This window comes from Monodelphis domestica, chromosome 2, assembly GCF_027887165.1.
Source record: "Monodelphis domestica isolate mMonDom1 chromosome 2, mMonDom1.pri, whole genome shotgun sequence".
Taxonomy (NCBI): domain Eukaryota; kingdom Metazoa; phylum Chordata; class Mammalia; order Didelphimorphia; family Didelphidae; genus Monodelphis; species Monodelphis domestica.
The window spans coordinates 134,006,785-134,024,829 of NC_077228.1; the positions used below are offsets into that span (position 1 = coordinate 134,006,785).

The 18,045-nt window shown below is 40.2% G+C and overlaps 1 protein-coding gene across 1 annotated transcript in view; it reads right to left on the reverse strand.

Moving 5' to 3' along the window:
• The window catches only part of CAPN8 (calpain 8), a 134,124-nt gene extending 116,445 nt beyond the window's left edge, over window positions 1–17,679 (reverse strand). The window contains exons 1-2 of the mRNA XM_001367739.4: window positions 17,440–17,679; window positions 5,287–5,356 (exon numbers count right to left, since the gene is read on the reverse strand). Of these exons, the coding sequence (XP_001367776.2) occupies window positions 5,287–5,356; window positions 17,440–17,679 (310 nt within the window). The remainder of the gene's footprint in view (window positions 1–5,286; window positions 5,357–17,439) is intronic.
• Window positions 17,680–18,045: the final 366 nt, after the last annotated feature.

The following is an 18,045-nucleotide window of genomic DNA, read 5'->3' on the forward strand; positions in this document are numbered from 1 at the left end:
CTATTCACTTCACCATCCAGCCTCTCTTTATTTGGTAACAATGTATTAAAGGGGGAAATCAACAAAGTTCATCAATTATAGAGCACTTATTAACCACTACATAATAATAGCTGCTACATTTATGAAGCACTTTACAAATAGTATCTCATTTATACTCATTACAAACCTAGAAAGTAGATACTATTGTTATCCTACATAGAGTCTACATATAGAGAGAGCTATGCTCAGACTTTCTTCCAGGGGGTGGGGCCAAGATAGCAGAGTAGAGCAGAGAAGCTCAAAGTCCCTATGAGAATCCCCTCCATTCAATATTAAAATAATGCCACAAAGTGAATACAGCAGTGAAGGAACCAACAAGGAGACGGAGTGAAACAACTTTCAAGAAAAGAATAGAAAGCTATGCAGATGCCCTTCCAGGTTTTAGAGGTGAAGATTAATTTCTTTGGCATATGTGTTAAATAAAAAGTTAATCATTTTCTAGGTCAAGGGAATAAACATTACACATTCCTCCGTATCACCAAAAAGGAGTTAAATTCCTGCCACTCCTCTGATGGCCTCGGTAACAGGCTGACCACAGAATAGGTGTGTCCATTACCTGTTTTTCCTGATATTATAGAATCATTCTTCTTGTTGAAAAACTCCATAGCTGACTGACTTACTTGTCATTTTCATTAAGAAGAAACTGGAGGAGCTTCTTTCTTAAATGATCCCTTGATTTTCAGTCATGACAATCTCAAACAAGCCTGAGAGGGAGCATAGGAGATAGAAGAAGGAAAGAAAACTTTTCTAAAAATAATTTTCTTTTCTCCTGTGGTCAGGTTTTTCCCTCACGCTTTTTCTCTGAATTGGGTTCATTTTGTCTATTGTTTCTCTCATTCCCAGGTTTCACTCTCACTGAACACAGGTCCACAGGCACCTGGGAGTCCATTCAATGAAATACAAATGTTGTCCCACTTCAGACAGGTGTTCCGGTCTACAAGGCCATGTTATGAAGAGATCTTGCATAATCAGAATGACTAAGTCTGTTAGCAGGGAGGAGTGTGTATACATTCTGACAAGCGAAAAGAAAACTCATGAAAAATTAATTCTTCCTTAAATGACACGGGATCTAATCTGCAGTGGATATGAAAAGACAAGATCCTGGGCCTCTGAAAGATTGCTCAGCTGGGCTGACAAGCACTCCTATATTCCTATGTCACTGTCCCTCCCTTATTAAGGCAGGAAGCCTGAGATGCTGGGTTCTAGTCCTTCCTTCACTACTTGCTACCAGAGAGCCAGAGTAATAGAGTACATTAGCATGATTCTTTAGCATTGTGAAGAGTAAACAAAGCAGCTCCCTAGCATGAGAAATAGAATTCCAGATTTTACTCTTAAAATCAATAGCTAATTTTGTAACCGCCCCTCAACCTCAGCTTTACAGCACAAGAGGGAGACAGACATGGTTCAGGGCTCTAGATTCAGACAGAACAAGAGCTCTCTCACACACACACACACACACACACACACACACACACACACACACACACACAAGCAAGGCTCATAGGCTTTTTGTTTTTCAGTCATTATTCTTCATCACCCTATATGGCAGTTTCTTGGCAAATATATGTGAGTGGTTTGCCATTTTCTTTTCCAGTGAATTAAGGTAAACAGACATCGAAGACACCATGGTCATCCACTGTATCCTGGAGCCATTGCCAGGGTCTTAACTTTTTGATTCACCACTGAACTTGATGACTCTGGAAGAGAAAGTGAGGTTTGCAAGGTATCTCACATATGATATCTCATTTGATCTTCATGACCCAATTTGGCAAGTGCTAATTTTATCCCCATTTTACAGATTATGTAAGAATGAAGGGAATTGAAGAGGATTGAAGAGGTACAGGGGATAAGGAAGGATTTGTAACAAGGTGAGGTAAAAGGAGAGAGGTACCCCTCTGCTGAGAGACTGTCTTTGTAATTTCCTCCCACTCGACCCACAAGAGAGGTACCCCTGGCTGAGGTTAGGTTAAGCATCCTTAACACAGGACCAGTGTTTTGAGTGACTTCTGGGAAATAGGGGAGTTTATTCCTCAAGGCTTGACTGGTAGTTGAACCCCAGAAGTCCCTCTTGTCTGGCAGGCAGACTGTCACTGTTGGCTTTCATTGTTTAGCCTAGGCTAATGGCTAGCTTAGCCAACAGCCTCTCTTTCTTTGTTCTCCCTTCAATATGAATCTGACTATGATCTTCTATTTTTCAAGTAGTTTAATAACTATAGTAAATCAAGAAAGGGGATAGGTATGTGGGAATAGGAGACCCTTGCCTCTTCTTAAGCTGAGCCAAGTTGGCTCAGCTTCAGCTTATCTATTTTCTTCTTAGCTAGTCACTATCTCTCTTACTAAGCAAAAAGCAAGTGTCCTTCTTGGGAAGGTCAAGGAATGAAAGGGATCTTCAAGGTGACCCCCCTGAAGTTAGGGATCAACCCCTTTCAACAGCTTATTTTTGTCTTGTTCTTTCTCTAATGGATGCTCTCAAATATACAGGAACCTTCTTCTCCAGGGTAAGGGAATGGAGGCAAGGTATTCCCCAGGTTGCGATATAGGGTTCCTCGTCTTTGCTCCACACTCAGCTGAGTTCAGAGGGCAAAGACCCTTTTAGTTAGCAGTTTTTCCCACAATCCTCTTCTCTCACTCCAATTGTCACTCCCTCTCCCATCACATTTCAACTGCAGTCTGCTCAGGGGCAGAAATGCAAAAGCCTGAGTCACAGTTTTCCTTTCCACAATTAAAAAAGCTGAGGATGAGAAAGATTAAGCTATTTGCCCAGGGTCACATAGCTAGTAAGTGTCTGAGGTAGGGTTTGAACTCAAATCTTCCCAACTCCAAGACCAGCACTCTATTTATTCACTATGCCACCTAGTTAAATTAGCTATATTGAGGTAGTAATATCTGCCATTCTGCCATTCATACAGAGTTCTTGTAAATAATTAATGAGATCACGAACATGAGAGACTACACTAATCTCAAAATAAATGTAAAGTATTTTTATAAAAAGGCACCTAGGTGGAGCAATGGATTGAGACGACTTATCTTCATGAGCTCAAATGTGGCCATGGACACTTACTGTTTGACACTGGGCAAGTCACTTAAACCTGTTTGCCTCCATTTCTTACACTGTAACATGAGCTGAGAACTTACCTTGGGTTTTGAGTGAATTACAGCTTGGTAAATGATTTGCCCCCTTAGAATAATATTTGAGAAACAGAGGGAGAAGTGACACAGAGAAAGAAACAGAGGCAGAAAAATCTATTAAGGATTTTGGGTAGTATGACAAACTAGCTTGAATTGCACCCAATAAACAATTGTCTTTTCCTATGACCTGTGATAAGTCCAGCCCCAAATGAAGTTAGATCCTTGAATATCCAAGGTTGAGAAACTAAGACAAGGAATTGGATCTTGTCTTGGGCAAGAGAGGATTTTATCTAGATATGTGTGGTTCCTTGGGGAAGAAAACTACTTTAATATCTTTGCTAAGAAAATCCAAATAAAGTCACAAAGAGTCAGCCATGACTGAAAATAACTCAAAAACAATTATTATAAAGAAGTCCACTGTGTTTTACCTACTCTAAAGGTAATTCCAAGAGGGCAGTCAGTTAACAAGTCAATTCAATATACATTTATTAAATATTTTCCACATGGGAAGAACTTTTGTAGGATCTAGAGCTGTAGTGATGAACCTATGGCACATGTGCCAAAGGGGGCCCTCAGAGCTCTCTCTGTGGGCATGTGCACCATCATCCCAGCACAGAATTCATCAGAGTTTGTTACTAGAAAGCTAGAGGGATGTGGGGCCAGGCTGTTCCCCTCCCTCTCTCCATGTGTGTCTGAGGACATTTCTCATATCACCCACCCTCTAAAAGGGCATTTGCCATCAGTTATCTAGGGGCAAACAAGAAATCCAAAGTATTCTAGAAAAATTGAGGAAGGAGAAAATACTTTCCACTGGGAGGAAATGAGAAGTCTAACAAGAAGCAGAACTGGAACTAAGTCTCAAAGAAAAAATCATAGAGGTTTTCAAAAGGTCGAGAGATGAGAAGGAAATATATTTCAGATACAAGGGAAAGCCTATAGTAAGGCATTAAGTTGGGACAGTACAGAATGAGGTTAAAGGACAATGAGTTATTTAGTTTAGCTCAAAGACAGAGTAAATGAGGAGTATTGGTGGAGAAAAAAATAGAGATTGGAGGCTGACTATGGAAGCCATCAAAAAAATGCAACACATTTCCAGAAACAATGATGATTTGATTGAATGACTCTTGGATATCGGAGTGATTTTTTTTTCTTCTTTGTTAGCCAAAAGAAGAAAATTAATATACTGAAGAAAAAGCTCTCATAACAGTCCTCAGTACACAGAAAATCATATGATCATAAATCAATTAATTGCTCACAAATATTTGCAAACCTATTCACAAATATATCATTTCATCTTCAGAAAAACCCTGGGAATTATTATCCCCATTTTATAGATGAGGAACCTGAGGCAAACAAAGGTGAAGTGATTTGTCTGGGGTCATATAGCTAGCAAATGTCTGTAACAGGATTTTAACTCAGGTCTTCCTGAATCTAGGTCCAGAAGTCTATCCCTTATGACAACCTGTCTCCAAATCTAGAACTAAAAGGGACTTTAGAGATCACCCTATCCAAGTACCTGATTTTCTAGAGAAGGAAACTGAGGTCCAGAGGCTAAAGAGATTTTACCATGGTCACATGGTTGATAGACAGTGGAGCCACCATTCAAACTCAGGTTCTATGACTTCAATGCACTGTACATTATCCTGCCATAGAAAGCTTAATAAACGTTAGTTAATTAAATGAATGACTTTGGTTATAGGGAAAGATCACGAAGATTCATCCCCAAGAAAGCAGTTGCAAGAACATGGAAATGTGCATGGTTAGTCATGTTTTTATTTCCCTAGAATGTCACTACTTTATTGTGTATAAATACAACTTGACTAAAAACAAAAAAGCTCTCACCTTCCTCCTCTCCCTCTCTCTCTCTCTCTCTCTCTCTCTCTCTCTCTCTCTCTCTCTCTCTCTCTCTCTCTCTCTCTCTCTCTCTCTCTCTCATGCACATGCACATGCATACACTACCTATCTCTCTCACACACACACACAGTCACTCAATATCTTTCTTCCTCTCTCTCTCTCTCTCTCTCTCTCTCTCTCTCTCTCTCTCTCACACACACACACCACACACACACACACACACACACACACACACACACACGCTCACACATACACATTACTCACCAAGGGCACCCTGACGAACATCTGTTCGAGTAGCTCCACCAATAATAAACTGAGGGTCAGGACACAACTCCTGAAAGGAATTTGGTACAAAAAACAGAACAAAACATCACAACATTTCCAGCAACAATGATGGTTTAGATGAAGTATTTGAGGGATTTCTAGATATTTGAGGGATTTCTCTTCATGTCTTTTGTTACCCAAAAGTAAAAATGTTAATGTGCTGAAGAAAAATCCCATACATCATGCCAACACCCCTATTATCCAGGTAGAAGATAAAAATATTACTTAGCACCTAGTAAAGATCTGGGCTTCCTGTGGATGCTCATTAAATACTTAATGATTATGATAATAGATCTCATTATGCTGATGGGAAAACTAGGAGACCCAGGAAGTACCACATCTAGAGTCAACTAAAGAGTCAGTAAAGGAAGACAACTCATCCCTTGGGTCTTCTAACTTCTAACCTTGGGCTCCTCCAACTAACCTCACCACCCATATTTCTAAAGCTTTGTAGTGATGTTGTTCAGCAAATGACTGAACAAATTAACATTATTCATTTATTCAGGCATTTATTGAACATCTACTTCTGCTTAGCATTATATGAAATGTTATAGTGGAAGCTGAAGATACAAAAGAAATAGAAGAGACTATCTTTGCACTTATGGAGTTTATAATGTTATTGAGGAGGGAAGCTACAACTAGGGTATACCAACAAGAGCTTTGCCCCAGAGTGCTGAATTTAGAGGATCTCAAACAAAGGTGAAAACTAGCTTGAGTGCAGGGACTGTCTCACCTTTGTATTTATATCCCAGAGCCTAATACAGTGGCAGGCTAATGGTGGGTACTTATTCATTTACATAAGATGCTTATTGGTTAATAATACTTAATGATCTTCATCAAGTAGAAACAATAGAGTTTAGTTTTACTTAGCAATAATATTTAGTTAATATAGGAAACTACCAGAAAGTGGGCTTAATTGAAGTCCTCCTCAACTCCAAAGAGAGCCTTTCTTTGGGTCTTCATCTCTGTCCCACTAAGATTCCCACCCTTTCCTCTCCCCTACCCTATATGAGCCTGTGATTTGTGCTGCTTATAAGAAAACTTATATAGAATGTTAAGGTTTGCTACACATTTTACAAATAGTATCTCATTTGATCTTCACAACCCCTCTATGAGGTAGGTGCTATTATCAACCCCATTGTACAAATGAGGAAACTAAGGTATACCAGTATTAAATGACTTTCCCATGGTCACACAGCTAATTAGTGTCTGTGGCTGTATTTGAACTCATGTCTTCTTGACTCCAAAAAGTAGTAATCGTAGCAATTTTACTAATAGCTAACATTTATAAAACACTTACTATGCACAAAGCACTTTGAATTTTATAAATATTTCATTTGATCCTCACAACCATCCTATATGACAGGTGCTATTTTTATCCACATTTTACAGATGAGAAAACTGAGGCAGAAGGAAGTTAAGCAACTTGTCCAGACACAGCTAGTAAGTTTCTGAAGTCTGATCTGGAGTCTGGTCTTCAGGACTCAAAGTCTGGTGTTTTATCCTCTTCACCATCAAGCTCATTATACCATTGCAAAAATTCCTGGTCATGGTTCTGTTTTTAGGGAAGCTAACATATATGAAGCCACTAGAGAACCCAAAAAATACCTAATGATGGGATAAATAAGTTACAGTAATAGGACCTGAGACTGAACCCTATCTCTGCCTCTTCCTAATGTCTGTAACTTTGAGAAAGTCACTAAAACGCTGTGGGTCTCTGTTTCCTCATTTATACAATGAGAAAATTGGACTAAATAACCTCCAAGATCCCTTCAGCTTGAGATTTATGGTACTATTATAAATAATGTCTATTACAAGGCTCCAGACATAAAAACCTAAGAGAAAAAAGATATCCTCCATTAGGCTAAAGGGAACAAGATTCTCCGCTGAAAGAAGTGAGGTGTTAAGACAAAGGGTAACCTTAATCAGCCAGCATGCTCAGGAAAAAGGCCTTGGGAAGAGGGGGGAGTCCCTCCTTGCTTTTGATCAGGGGTATCCTGGAACATGTCACATCAAGGACTGGGTTTTCTATTTTTCTCCAAAGGAAAGAAGCCCAGAGAGATAAAAGAGGATGAGAAAACAGCAGGGTGGAACTGAGGTCAGACACAAAAGAAAGGGTGGCCACCAGGATGCTGGAGAGAAAGAGAAGTCTGAGTTTAATGGGAAGAAGGAGCAGCCAGTACAGTGAACTACGAAGTGTAGCAACCACAGGATGTGCCAGGGTTGGGTCTTTGTGAGAAGACTGTGGAAAGAAGGTAGATTCTGGAGCCATTTTGGAGAAGCCACCACAAAGCAAGCAGCTGGATGTGTTTCAAGACCCAGGAAGTCTAAAGTGTAATGACAGTTGGATTATTGCATCCAGGTAAGAGAGTTAGAAAAGATATGTTCTTCTTCTATACTACCATAACTCTGTCCTTAAAGAAGCAAATTGGGAAGTTGGAGAATTTCCAGAGGAAGGCAACCAGGATGGTGAAGGACTTTGAGTCCTTCACATATGAGAATTAGCTAAAGGACCTGGGGATGTTCAGCCTCAAGAAGATTTGGGTGGAAAATGATAACTGCTTCCAGATATTTGAAGTCATTCATGATGAACAAGTATACAATTCAGTCCTTGACCTCGGGGAGCTTATCTAGAGGAGCATAGTGTAGGGATGGGTGGGATACAAATCTCATGGGCAGATCCTCACAGGTTGACACCGATTCTCTACCAATGCATCTTTGAATGTGACTACTTAACCAGCTATAATACAAATAGAAATGTATTTATCAAAAAGAAGTCAAGCATAGTACCATGAGAGATTCAAAGAAGAAAAGCTCTCTTCTAGTTAATAGAATAAGGTAAGACTACTTGAAGGATACGGCATCTGAATCAAAAATGAAGAAAGGGGTCAGTAAGCAGAGATGAGAGAGGAGAAAGGGTCTTTTCTAAGGATGGAGGCAATGAGGCCAGGAACAGTGAGCTAGCTCCTGAGGAACAATTTGGCAGTGTGGTAGTGGAAAGCCCTAGTTCCAAACCTGTCTCCAACACATACTGGCTTTGTAGTGCTGAAGAAATGTCAAGTAATCTCATATGGGAACAGTTTAGCTAGAATATGGATTGAGCTAAGAAGAGATCTATAAGATAAGACAGTTAGGAGCCAGATTGTGAAGGGTTATAGCATGGATTATTATACAGATGGTTTGTCAGCACTTAGGACAGGAAGCGATCACTTAGTTGATTGAGTTGTCCTATAAAATGAACCTCATTTCTCTCTTAAATAGCATCCCTACACTACTATATCAGGGATAGTTGTAGACACAGTTACAGGGTATCTTGATTTCTGCAAGTCATTTGACATAGTATCATGATGACATCCTTTGGAAAAGATGGATAAATATGACCTAGAGGATTAAACAATTAACTTCATAGCTAATCAAACAACCATATCCAAAAAGGATTGTTTAGAAGATTAGCCTATCTCTGATGGTATGCCACTGGGTTTACTTCTAGTCAACATTTTTTATTGAAAGATTTGTAAAGGTATAGAAGAAATGCTGATCACATTTGTGGATGACACAAAACTGGGAGAGTCAACTAATATGACAGATGAAAGAATCCAATTTCTAAATTAACTCAGCAAATCAGCATCTCAGGTTGAAACCAATCAGAATGAAATTCAGTGATGAAATATAAAAACCTGCAGTCTGGCATACCTGGTCTCAGAGTCTGGAAGATCTGAGTTCAAGTCTCACCTGTGATATATACTGGTTATATGATCCCAGGCAAGTCTAACCTCTAAGTGTCTTGGCCAACTCTAAGACTGGAAGTTGTAGGGAAGGGGCCAATCTGCATTGGAAGAGGAGATTTTTATCAGGAACTCCCTACAAAGACTTCAGTGACTCTGGAAGAGAGAGGAAGATCCGTAATTTTGGGTACCTCTGCCTCATTTAAATCCATGTCACATGCAAGTCATGGTGTCATTGGTCTCTCATCAAGGACTAACTACAACAACAACATGGAAGACTGATAACAAAAATTGTCAAAAATTGTTTCTATGTATAATTGAAAAGATTCAACTTTTAAAAAAGGTGACTGACAGAATTGGGGATATTTGCCCTGGAAAAGAGAAGGTATAAAGGAGAAATAAGAGCTACCTGTCTAATATCTAGCATTTATATAGAGCATTAAGGTTTGCAAAGAGCTTTTCAACTATTATTTCATTTTATCCTTATAATAACACTGGGAGATAGGTGCTATTGTTATTCTCATTTTACAGATGAGGAAACTGAGGCAAAAGGTAAGTGATTTTCTCAGGTCACATAGCTAGTAAATATCTGAAGCCATATTTGAATTCAGAGGCTCTAGGTCCAGGCTTCCTGGCTCTAGGTCCAGCACTCTATCCAGCATGCTTCCATTTATGTGGATGAAATCGCAGGTCTGGTGTATATAGACTTGTATATAAGGACTGCCTTTGCATTTCTATTTGTATCCCCAACACTTACAGTGCTTTTTATACTGTAGGGTAGCTAGGTGGTACAGTGAATAGAATGCCAGGTCCAGAGTCAAGAAGATTCAAGTTCAAATCCAGCCTCAGACACTAACCAGCTGGAGTTGAGCACTACCAAAATGACTCAACATGACCCTGAGAAAATAATTTTAACCCCAATTGTGAAGCCCTTGCCACTCTTCTGTTTTTTAATTGATACTAAGACAGAAGGTAAGAGTTTTTAAAGAAAAAGCAGACTTAATAAATGTCTTTTCATTCATTTATTCAAGAAAAAAAAACATTATACAAACACAAAATTGGAGAACCCAGGCTGGGCAGAGGTTCCTGGGGAAAGACCGTGGATTTTCACTGACCACAAGCTTTTTGTGACTCAGCAATGTGGTGCTGTTGATAACGAAGATAATGCCACCATGCTGAGATGGGACTTGTAATACTATTTAAAGTTGTTGACCCATTCCAGGTGTTACTAATGGCAAACATTAAGCTATTCCTCAATCTATGTGCTCTTTCCAACACATACCAAAGAGGAATACAGAAGAGAGTTATGAGAAGAAGCTAGGAAGCATAGTGGATAAAATGCCAGGTCTGGAGTCAGGAGGACTTGGGTTCAAGTCTAGCCTCAGTCAATTCCTAGGTGTGACTGAAAAGTCACTTAACCTCAATTGCCTAGCCCTTGCAGCTCTTCTGTTTTAAAATTGATACTAAGACAGAAGATCAGAGTTTTAAAAGAAAAAGAAGAGAGTCATATTATCATTTTTTAAAGGCATTAGACTAGGAGTCAGAAGACTTTTATTCTAATCCTAATTCTGCCTCTAATTTTCTGTTACTTTGGCCAAATCATTCTTATTGGGACTTAGTTTTCCCATCTGAAAAAAAAAAATTTTAAACCCTTCCAGTTCAAAAGTCTGGGATTCTTCCTATGCTTCCTCCTACTTCCCCCACATCCAAGTTTAGGCTGCATTTAACAGCCCAGGACACTCTTGGGTTCATAGGGACGTCAGGGAGAAAGGAAGGCAACACACACATAACTAACATATGCACATTCACTGCCACTCTTTTTACTCCAATGTGATCCCCGTTATGCAGCAGACATGTCCTCCCTCCTATCTCTCTGCATCTCTCCCTAAAATCAATAGAATGTTTAATCACCAAAAAAATGGACACTGGCTTTAGAGTTGAGCACCATTGATTGGGTCTGAGCAGACACCAGCTCACACTGTGTATTACTCAGACACATAAGCATTAGGCCATGTGGCTAATTCTGCAGACTTTCTCTGAAGGCAGGTGAATAAAAGACTTGAAGTAACAGGTCAGCAAATACTCCTCTATTTCTAGAGATGCCTAGGGTTTCCCTAAGTCAGAATAAAATTTTTTTTTTTATACACAAACAGCAACCAGTGGAAATAGGGAACAAAGATGCTTCCATATTCCCTATGAGGATGTGAGGTTTATACCCAAAAAGCCCTGGCCAAGAGAAAAACAAGAAACCACCTTCCTCCCTTTCTTATTCCGGGCACCTGCCCCTTTGACATTCTAGGAGCAGAGTTCTTAACTTGGGGGCTCTATCCCTCAAGGGAATCCATGGATGGATTTCAGGGGATCTGTGAACTTGGATGGGAAAAAAGTTAGACCTTTATTTTCACCAAACTCTAACTGAAATTTAATATCTTTTTCTATTATGAATGTCAGCAATAAGACATGGTTCTAAGAAGGGTCTATAGTTTTCACCTGCCAATGGGGTCTATGAACCAAGAAAAGGTTAGGAACCAGTGGCCTAGAAAATACAGAGATCCTAGCATGGGCAAAATAATTCTCTTCCTGGGAACAGGAGAACAAGGCTAATGCATCAGCAGAGCCTTCCTCCCTCTCCTCCAGCCCCAAACTTAAAGACAAGCAGAAATAAGCAGGAGGGACAAGGAAACCAAATTTCGCGATTTCAGAGAAAACGTAGCTTCATCTGAGCATTATGGTTTATTTATCTGCTGAGATGGCAAAAAAAATGTATTCATTTGGTCTGTCTCATCTCCTTTCCCCTTAAGGCAGATGAAAATAAACATCTCTGTGTGAACTAGGATGAAGAACTCCATTTGGGCAGCTCTCCTAAAACCCTAGGAAGCCAAAAGGGTAAGAAGAAGCCAGGAAGAACAACAAATAAAATGCTATATTCCAGCTCCCTTGTTTCCAAAAAGTTCCTAACTATTCACAAACTCTTTCATCCTTCTACCACCCTAAGAGAGGAGCTGTCTGTCATGGCAGGCCCTGTCTTCTCTTCCCCAACATTTTAATAGATAAAAGAACTGGCATAGAGATAAAGGTTTGTTATTGTTCAGTCATTTCAGTGGTATCTGACTCTTTGTGACCCCATTTGGAGTTTCCTAGGAAATGATACTGAAGTGGTTTGCCATTAGATGAGGAAACTGAAGCAAATAGGGTTAAGTGACTTGCTCAGGGTCACACTCTAGGAAGTGTCTGAAGCCAGATTTGAATTTAGGAAGATGAATCTTCCTAACTGCATATTTGGCACTCTGTCCACTGCACCACCTATCTGCCCTGGAGATAAAGTTAGTAATGGATAGAAGAGTAGGCTGACTCATCCAGGGTCACACAACATAACCATTAGAGCTAGGAATAGCATCTGAGTCTTGCTAGTCTTGTGGCCTCATTTGCATTAGATATAATCAGTTTATAAGTTTTGGGATGGCAAGACCTGTGTCCTTCAAAATGAGCCTTATGTAACGCCCAGCACAAAGCCCTGCCTAGAGTGAACACTCAATAATTATTCATAGATGATTGATGAGGAGAGAATTATGTTTTCATTTATCCAACAAATTGACATCTTCCAAGGAACAACTCCTTCTGCTGTCACTGAGCTGATGGGATAGCTCCATTGCCCTATCTAGTGGATTTGGTTAAGTATTTGCATGATAAGAATAAAATTCCTATGGAATACTATTGTGCTAAAAGGAATAATAAAGTGGAGAAGTTCCATGGAGACTGGAACAACCTCCAGGAAGTAATGCAGAGCGAGAGGAGCAGAACCAGGAAAACATTATACACAGAGACTGATACATTGTGGTACAATCGAAGGTGATGGACTTCTCCATTAGTATCAATGCAATCCCTGAACAATCTGCAGGGATCTAAAAAAAAAATACTACCCACAAGCAGAGGATAAACTGTGGGAGTAAAAACACCACTGAAAAGCAACTGCTTGACTACAGGGTTGGAGGAGATAAGACTGAGGAGAGACTCTAAATGAACACTATAATGCAAACTCCAACAACAGGGAAATGGGTTCGAGTCAAGAACACATGTGATAACCAGTGGAAACACATGTCGGCTATGGGAGAGGGAAAGGCGGGGGGGGGAGGGGAGGAAAAGAAAACGATCTTTGTTTCCAGTGAATAATGTATGAAAACGACCAAATAAAATAATATTAAAATTTAAAAAAAAAAAAGAATAAAATTCCTGAGATGGAGATCAACTGGTCTGCTGACCTAGTCCCCATACATCATTTCTATGCCCTTGTACAGATGATCCCCACTGTCTGGAATACCATCACTCTCACCTCTGCCTTCTATTTATCTTGGATCTAACTTTTTACACATAGATGTTTGCACATCATCTCCCCTACTAGATTGTGAGCTCTTCAAGGACAGGGACTATCTTTTGCCTTTCTTTGGATATTCTTTGCCATCCTTGAGAGCCAGCCAGTTCTGTCTTCTTTAAAAAAAAAAAAAAACCTTACCTTCTGTCTTGGAATAAATACTCAGTATAGTTTCCAAAGCAGAAGAATAGTAAGAATGCCCAAAGGGTGCTAAAAGACTGTCTGCCCTCTTATCCAGCCATAGCACTGCTGGGCTTGTACCCCAAAGAGATAATAAGGAAAAAGACTTGTACAAGAATATTCATAGCTGCACTCTTTGTGGTGGCAAAAAATTGGAAAATGAGGGGATGGCCATCAATTGGGGAATGGCTGAACAAATTGTGGTATATGTTGGTGATGGAATACTATTGTGCTCACAGGAATAATGAACTGGAGGAATTCCATGTGAACTGGAACAACCTCCAGGAAGTGATGCAGAGTGAGAGGAGCAGAACCAGGAGAACATTGTACACAGAGACTGATACACTGTGGTACAATCCAATGTAATGGACTTCTCCATTAGTGGCAATGCAGTGATCCTGAACAACTTGGAGGGATCTATGAGAAAGAACACTATTCACATCCAGAGGAAAAACTGTGGGAGTAGAAACACAGAAGAAAAACAACTGCTTGATCACATGGGTCGATGGAGATATGATTGGGGATGTAGACTCTAAATGAACATCCTAATGCAAACATCAACAGCATGGAAATGGGTTCTGATCAAGAACACATGTAATACCCAATGAAATTACGCGTCAGCTACGGGAAGGGTGGGGCGAGGAGAGGGAGGGAAGTAATGTGATTCTTGTAACCAAGGAATAATGTTCTAAATTGACTAAACAAATTAATTCAAAAGAAGAAGAAGAATAGTAAGGGCTAGGCAATGGGGATTAAGTGACTTGCCCAAAGTCACACAGCTAGGAAGTGTCTGAACCTAGGACCTTCCATCTCTAAGCCTGGCTTTAAATCCCCTTAGTTTGGCACAGTGCCTGGCACAGAGTAGGTGCTTAATAAATGTTTACCAACTGAATTTCATCCTCCAGCTTCCCTCCAAGAATAGCTCAGATGCCTCCTTTTCCAGGAGCCTTTTTGTCATACTTTAGATTATTAGAACCCTCTCCCTATTGCAATTGCTTCAAATCACCTTGTATCTGCTTTGTATTTACCAAGCTATATATTATTGAATTACTATCCTGAATTTAAACTCCTGAGCAGAGACTATTTTCTTTGTTTCCCTACTATCCAGTGTTGGCTGTTGTTCCTGGTACTCAAAGAGGATCAATGACATTACAGGGTAATGGGCTTTCGACTCAAGGATAAACTGAATTTAAGTGAAGCAGAGTAGTACAAAGTCATCAGCTTCGTGCTCTCTACCAGAGTCACCAAAGTCCAGTGGCAAGACAAAAGCCAAGATGAGGAGCAATAGCTCAGGGTGCAGTGGATGGCTTTGGCTTCTTCAATGTTTAACCAAGCTCTAAGGTCTCCATAGTACCTGTTTCTGTCACCCTCGTGGCCATAGGCACAATTATTCTCAAGTGCCTCTTCTGCTAGGGAAAGTCTTCACATGCCACTACTCCTTGATAGGTTCAAGTCTTGGATTAGCCCATCTATAAGATGGTTTACCAGGGCAAGACCACTGCACATGCTCCAGCTTTTTGGAGCCACAAACAAGAGCTGGGTGGCAGATGTTAGATACCAAAGAAGAAAAGCAATCCTAAGAAGGGCTCATCAAACCATCATACCAGAAGTACTAGTCTTCCCTAAACACTCTATCCATTCCTGCACTACACAATGAAAGCATTTAATAAATAAATATATTATATATATTGTATTGTGGCTTAGAAAAAGAGATTTAGTCTCAGATTCAAGAAAATCTGGAATCAAGTTATTCCTCTGACACATACTGGCTGTGTGACCCTAAAAGAGTCACTTAACCTCTAAGTGTCCCCAGGCAACACTAGCATATGCATTATGGAACAGCCACCCACTGCAATAGTGGATGGAATTTTCTCACAAGAATTTCCCTGTAGCCATGATCCGCAGGTGTATTCCTACTTTCCCCATTTAAAAAAACAATAACAACAACATCATATTGTCATAGCATTCAGTTGTTTTTCATTTCTATCCAACTTTTTGTGATCCCATTTGGGGTTTTCTTGGCAGAGATACTGGAGTGATTTGACATTTCCATGTCAAAGCTCATTTTGCAGATGAGGAAAGTGAGGCAAACAGGTTTAGTGACTTGACCAGGTCACAGAGCTAGTAAGTGTCTTGAGGTCAGATTTGAACTCAGGAAGGTGAGTGTCCCTGACTCCAGACCTGGCACTCTATCCATTGGGCTACCTAGCTGCTGTAGGTGCCCTTTTAGCTATCACATTCACCAAAAATATTGAGACTAAATGAAGAAATAGTTTTGATAGAATGGACCACGTGGTTAGATTCATAAGATCTTGGGAATTCAATAGAAGGAAGAGGGGTCTCTTTCTTAATTTTTTTAAGAGATTCAACCCCTGCCAATTGGCTAATTGCTCTTCATCTGAGGCCTTCATCTCTCAGGTCTCTGATACACTCAGAATCCCAAAGACAATATATGAATCTGTGAGCTTTACTCACATTGTGGATGTCTCAAAGTTTCAAGAAATACCATGAAACTCCTAAAATGATGAAAACTAATATTGGATGCTGGTGAAATCAATATAGAAGGGTTAAGGGACAGCCTGCAATGAGTTATTTTTCTCATTCTCCCTTCTCTCTTAAGTGGTTACCAAGAAATAGTGACTTCAGTCCTCTATTGATAGGTCCAGAACACACTGAATATCCTGATCTGGTGCTCCATAAACAATGTGCCCCAATGAAGCAACTTAGCAGTTGAAAGAGCATCCTGGAGTCACTTAACTCAGCTGAACCTCAGTCTCCTCAACTGTAAAGTGAGGATAAGAATAGCAGAAGTATTTACCTCACATAGTTGTTGTAGAGATCAAATGAGATAATGGATGTAAAGTGTTCTATAAATGTCAGCTATTATTATTATGTTACCAGAAGTCAACAAATTTATCAGTCAGCTAAATGAAAAGGCCCAGGCCCTAGGGGCTGCCTCCTCCTCTCCTCCATCTCTTAATTCCATGGGAGAGGGAGGAGAGAAAATCTGAATGACACAATATGGGTTATCCCAGCTCCTCCTTTCAGACCATGGTCAGTGATCTGTCCTGTATAACGAGTAATATAACGAAAATGTGTATACTTAATCATGCCCTAAGGATCCCCACATACTACAAAGACTAAACTTGACAGCCTCCCCAGGAAATCTTGGTTGGATTTGCTCAATGGACCATTTGTCTGGTGGGTTTCAGAGGATTATAAATTTAGAGCTGGAAGGGAACTCAGAAGTCATTCAGTGCAATCTCTTTTTTTTTTTAAGAGATAAGGAAATTGATGCCCAGAGAGATTAATAGATTTGTCCAAGGGAGTAACCATCAGAGATTAAGATTTGAGCCCAAGTCCTCTGACTCCAAAACCAGTGCTTTTCCCATAATATGAAACTGAGAGAGGGAAGAGGGGAAGAGAGGGAGGAAGGAAGGAAGGAAGGAAGGAAGGAAGGAAGGAAGGAAGGAAGGAAGGAAGGAAGGAAGGAAGGAAGGAAGGAAGGAAGGAAGGAAGGAAGGAAAGAAGGAAGGAAGGAAGGAAGGAAGGAAGGAAGGGAAGGAGGGAAGGAGGAATTGATACAGGGAGGAAAGAAGGAAAGAAGAAAAGAGAAAGGGAGTGATGGAAGAACAAAGGAGATATTTTGAAATATGTGTTCACAAGGTACCCTAATCTTGAACAATGATCCCTCATGCCAAGTGCAGTACAGTGCATCAACTTCCTATCTAGAACAATGATCTCTCTCCCCCTCTTTCCCCCTCTCTCCCACACACACTTTATTTAACTAAACGATTTCCAATTAATCAATTTCCTTACCGTAGGTCTTTTCCAGATAATCCCTTGGGTTTGAGGAGAGTATGGTCCCAGATCCTTATATCCCAAAGCTGAGGGACAAGCTGGGAATTCTGGGTCCTTAAATAGAGTCCCAGACTCCAAGCACTGTTTCCTTAAGGTCTCAAAGTCCTGGTCCAAATATTTCACAGCATTCTGGCTGGAACCCAGGCCCTCAGACACAAAAAGCTGCTGTTTTGACAGTCTTCCTGCCATAGCCGCCATGATGGTTTCCTTGACTCAAAGGTAGAGTGAAAGGGAAAGAGAGAGACCACTGCTATGTGCTGCTCCAAGCCCTATCCTACTAAGAACCAAGAGGAAGTAATAAAGTAGCACCCAGTTAGAGGTGGAGTAAGATCCATTATCCTCTGGCAACCAATCTGGAGATGAGTGAGTCAAAGGCTCAGGCATCCTTAGAACAAATATGTACCCAAGGCAACAGGAAGAAGAAAGAGAGTCAGGGTGGAAATAAATCTACTGACTCTATCTTCCAGGACCTTCATCCTACTAATGACTCAGAGAACTTTGGAGGACTCATTTATTCTAGTAAATAAAAGCTCTCCGGGACCACTTTCTTCTCCTTGGAAGACA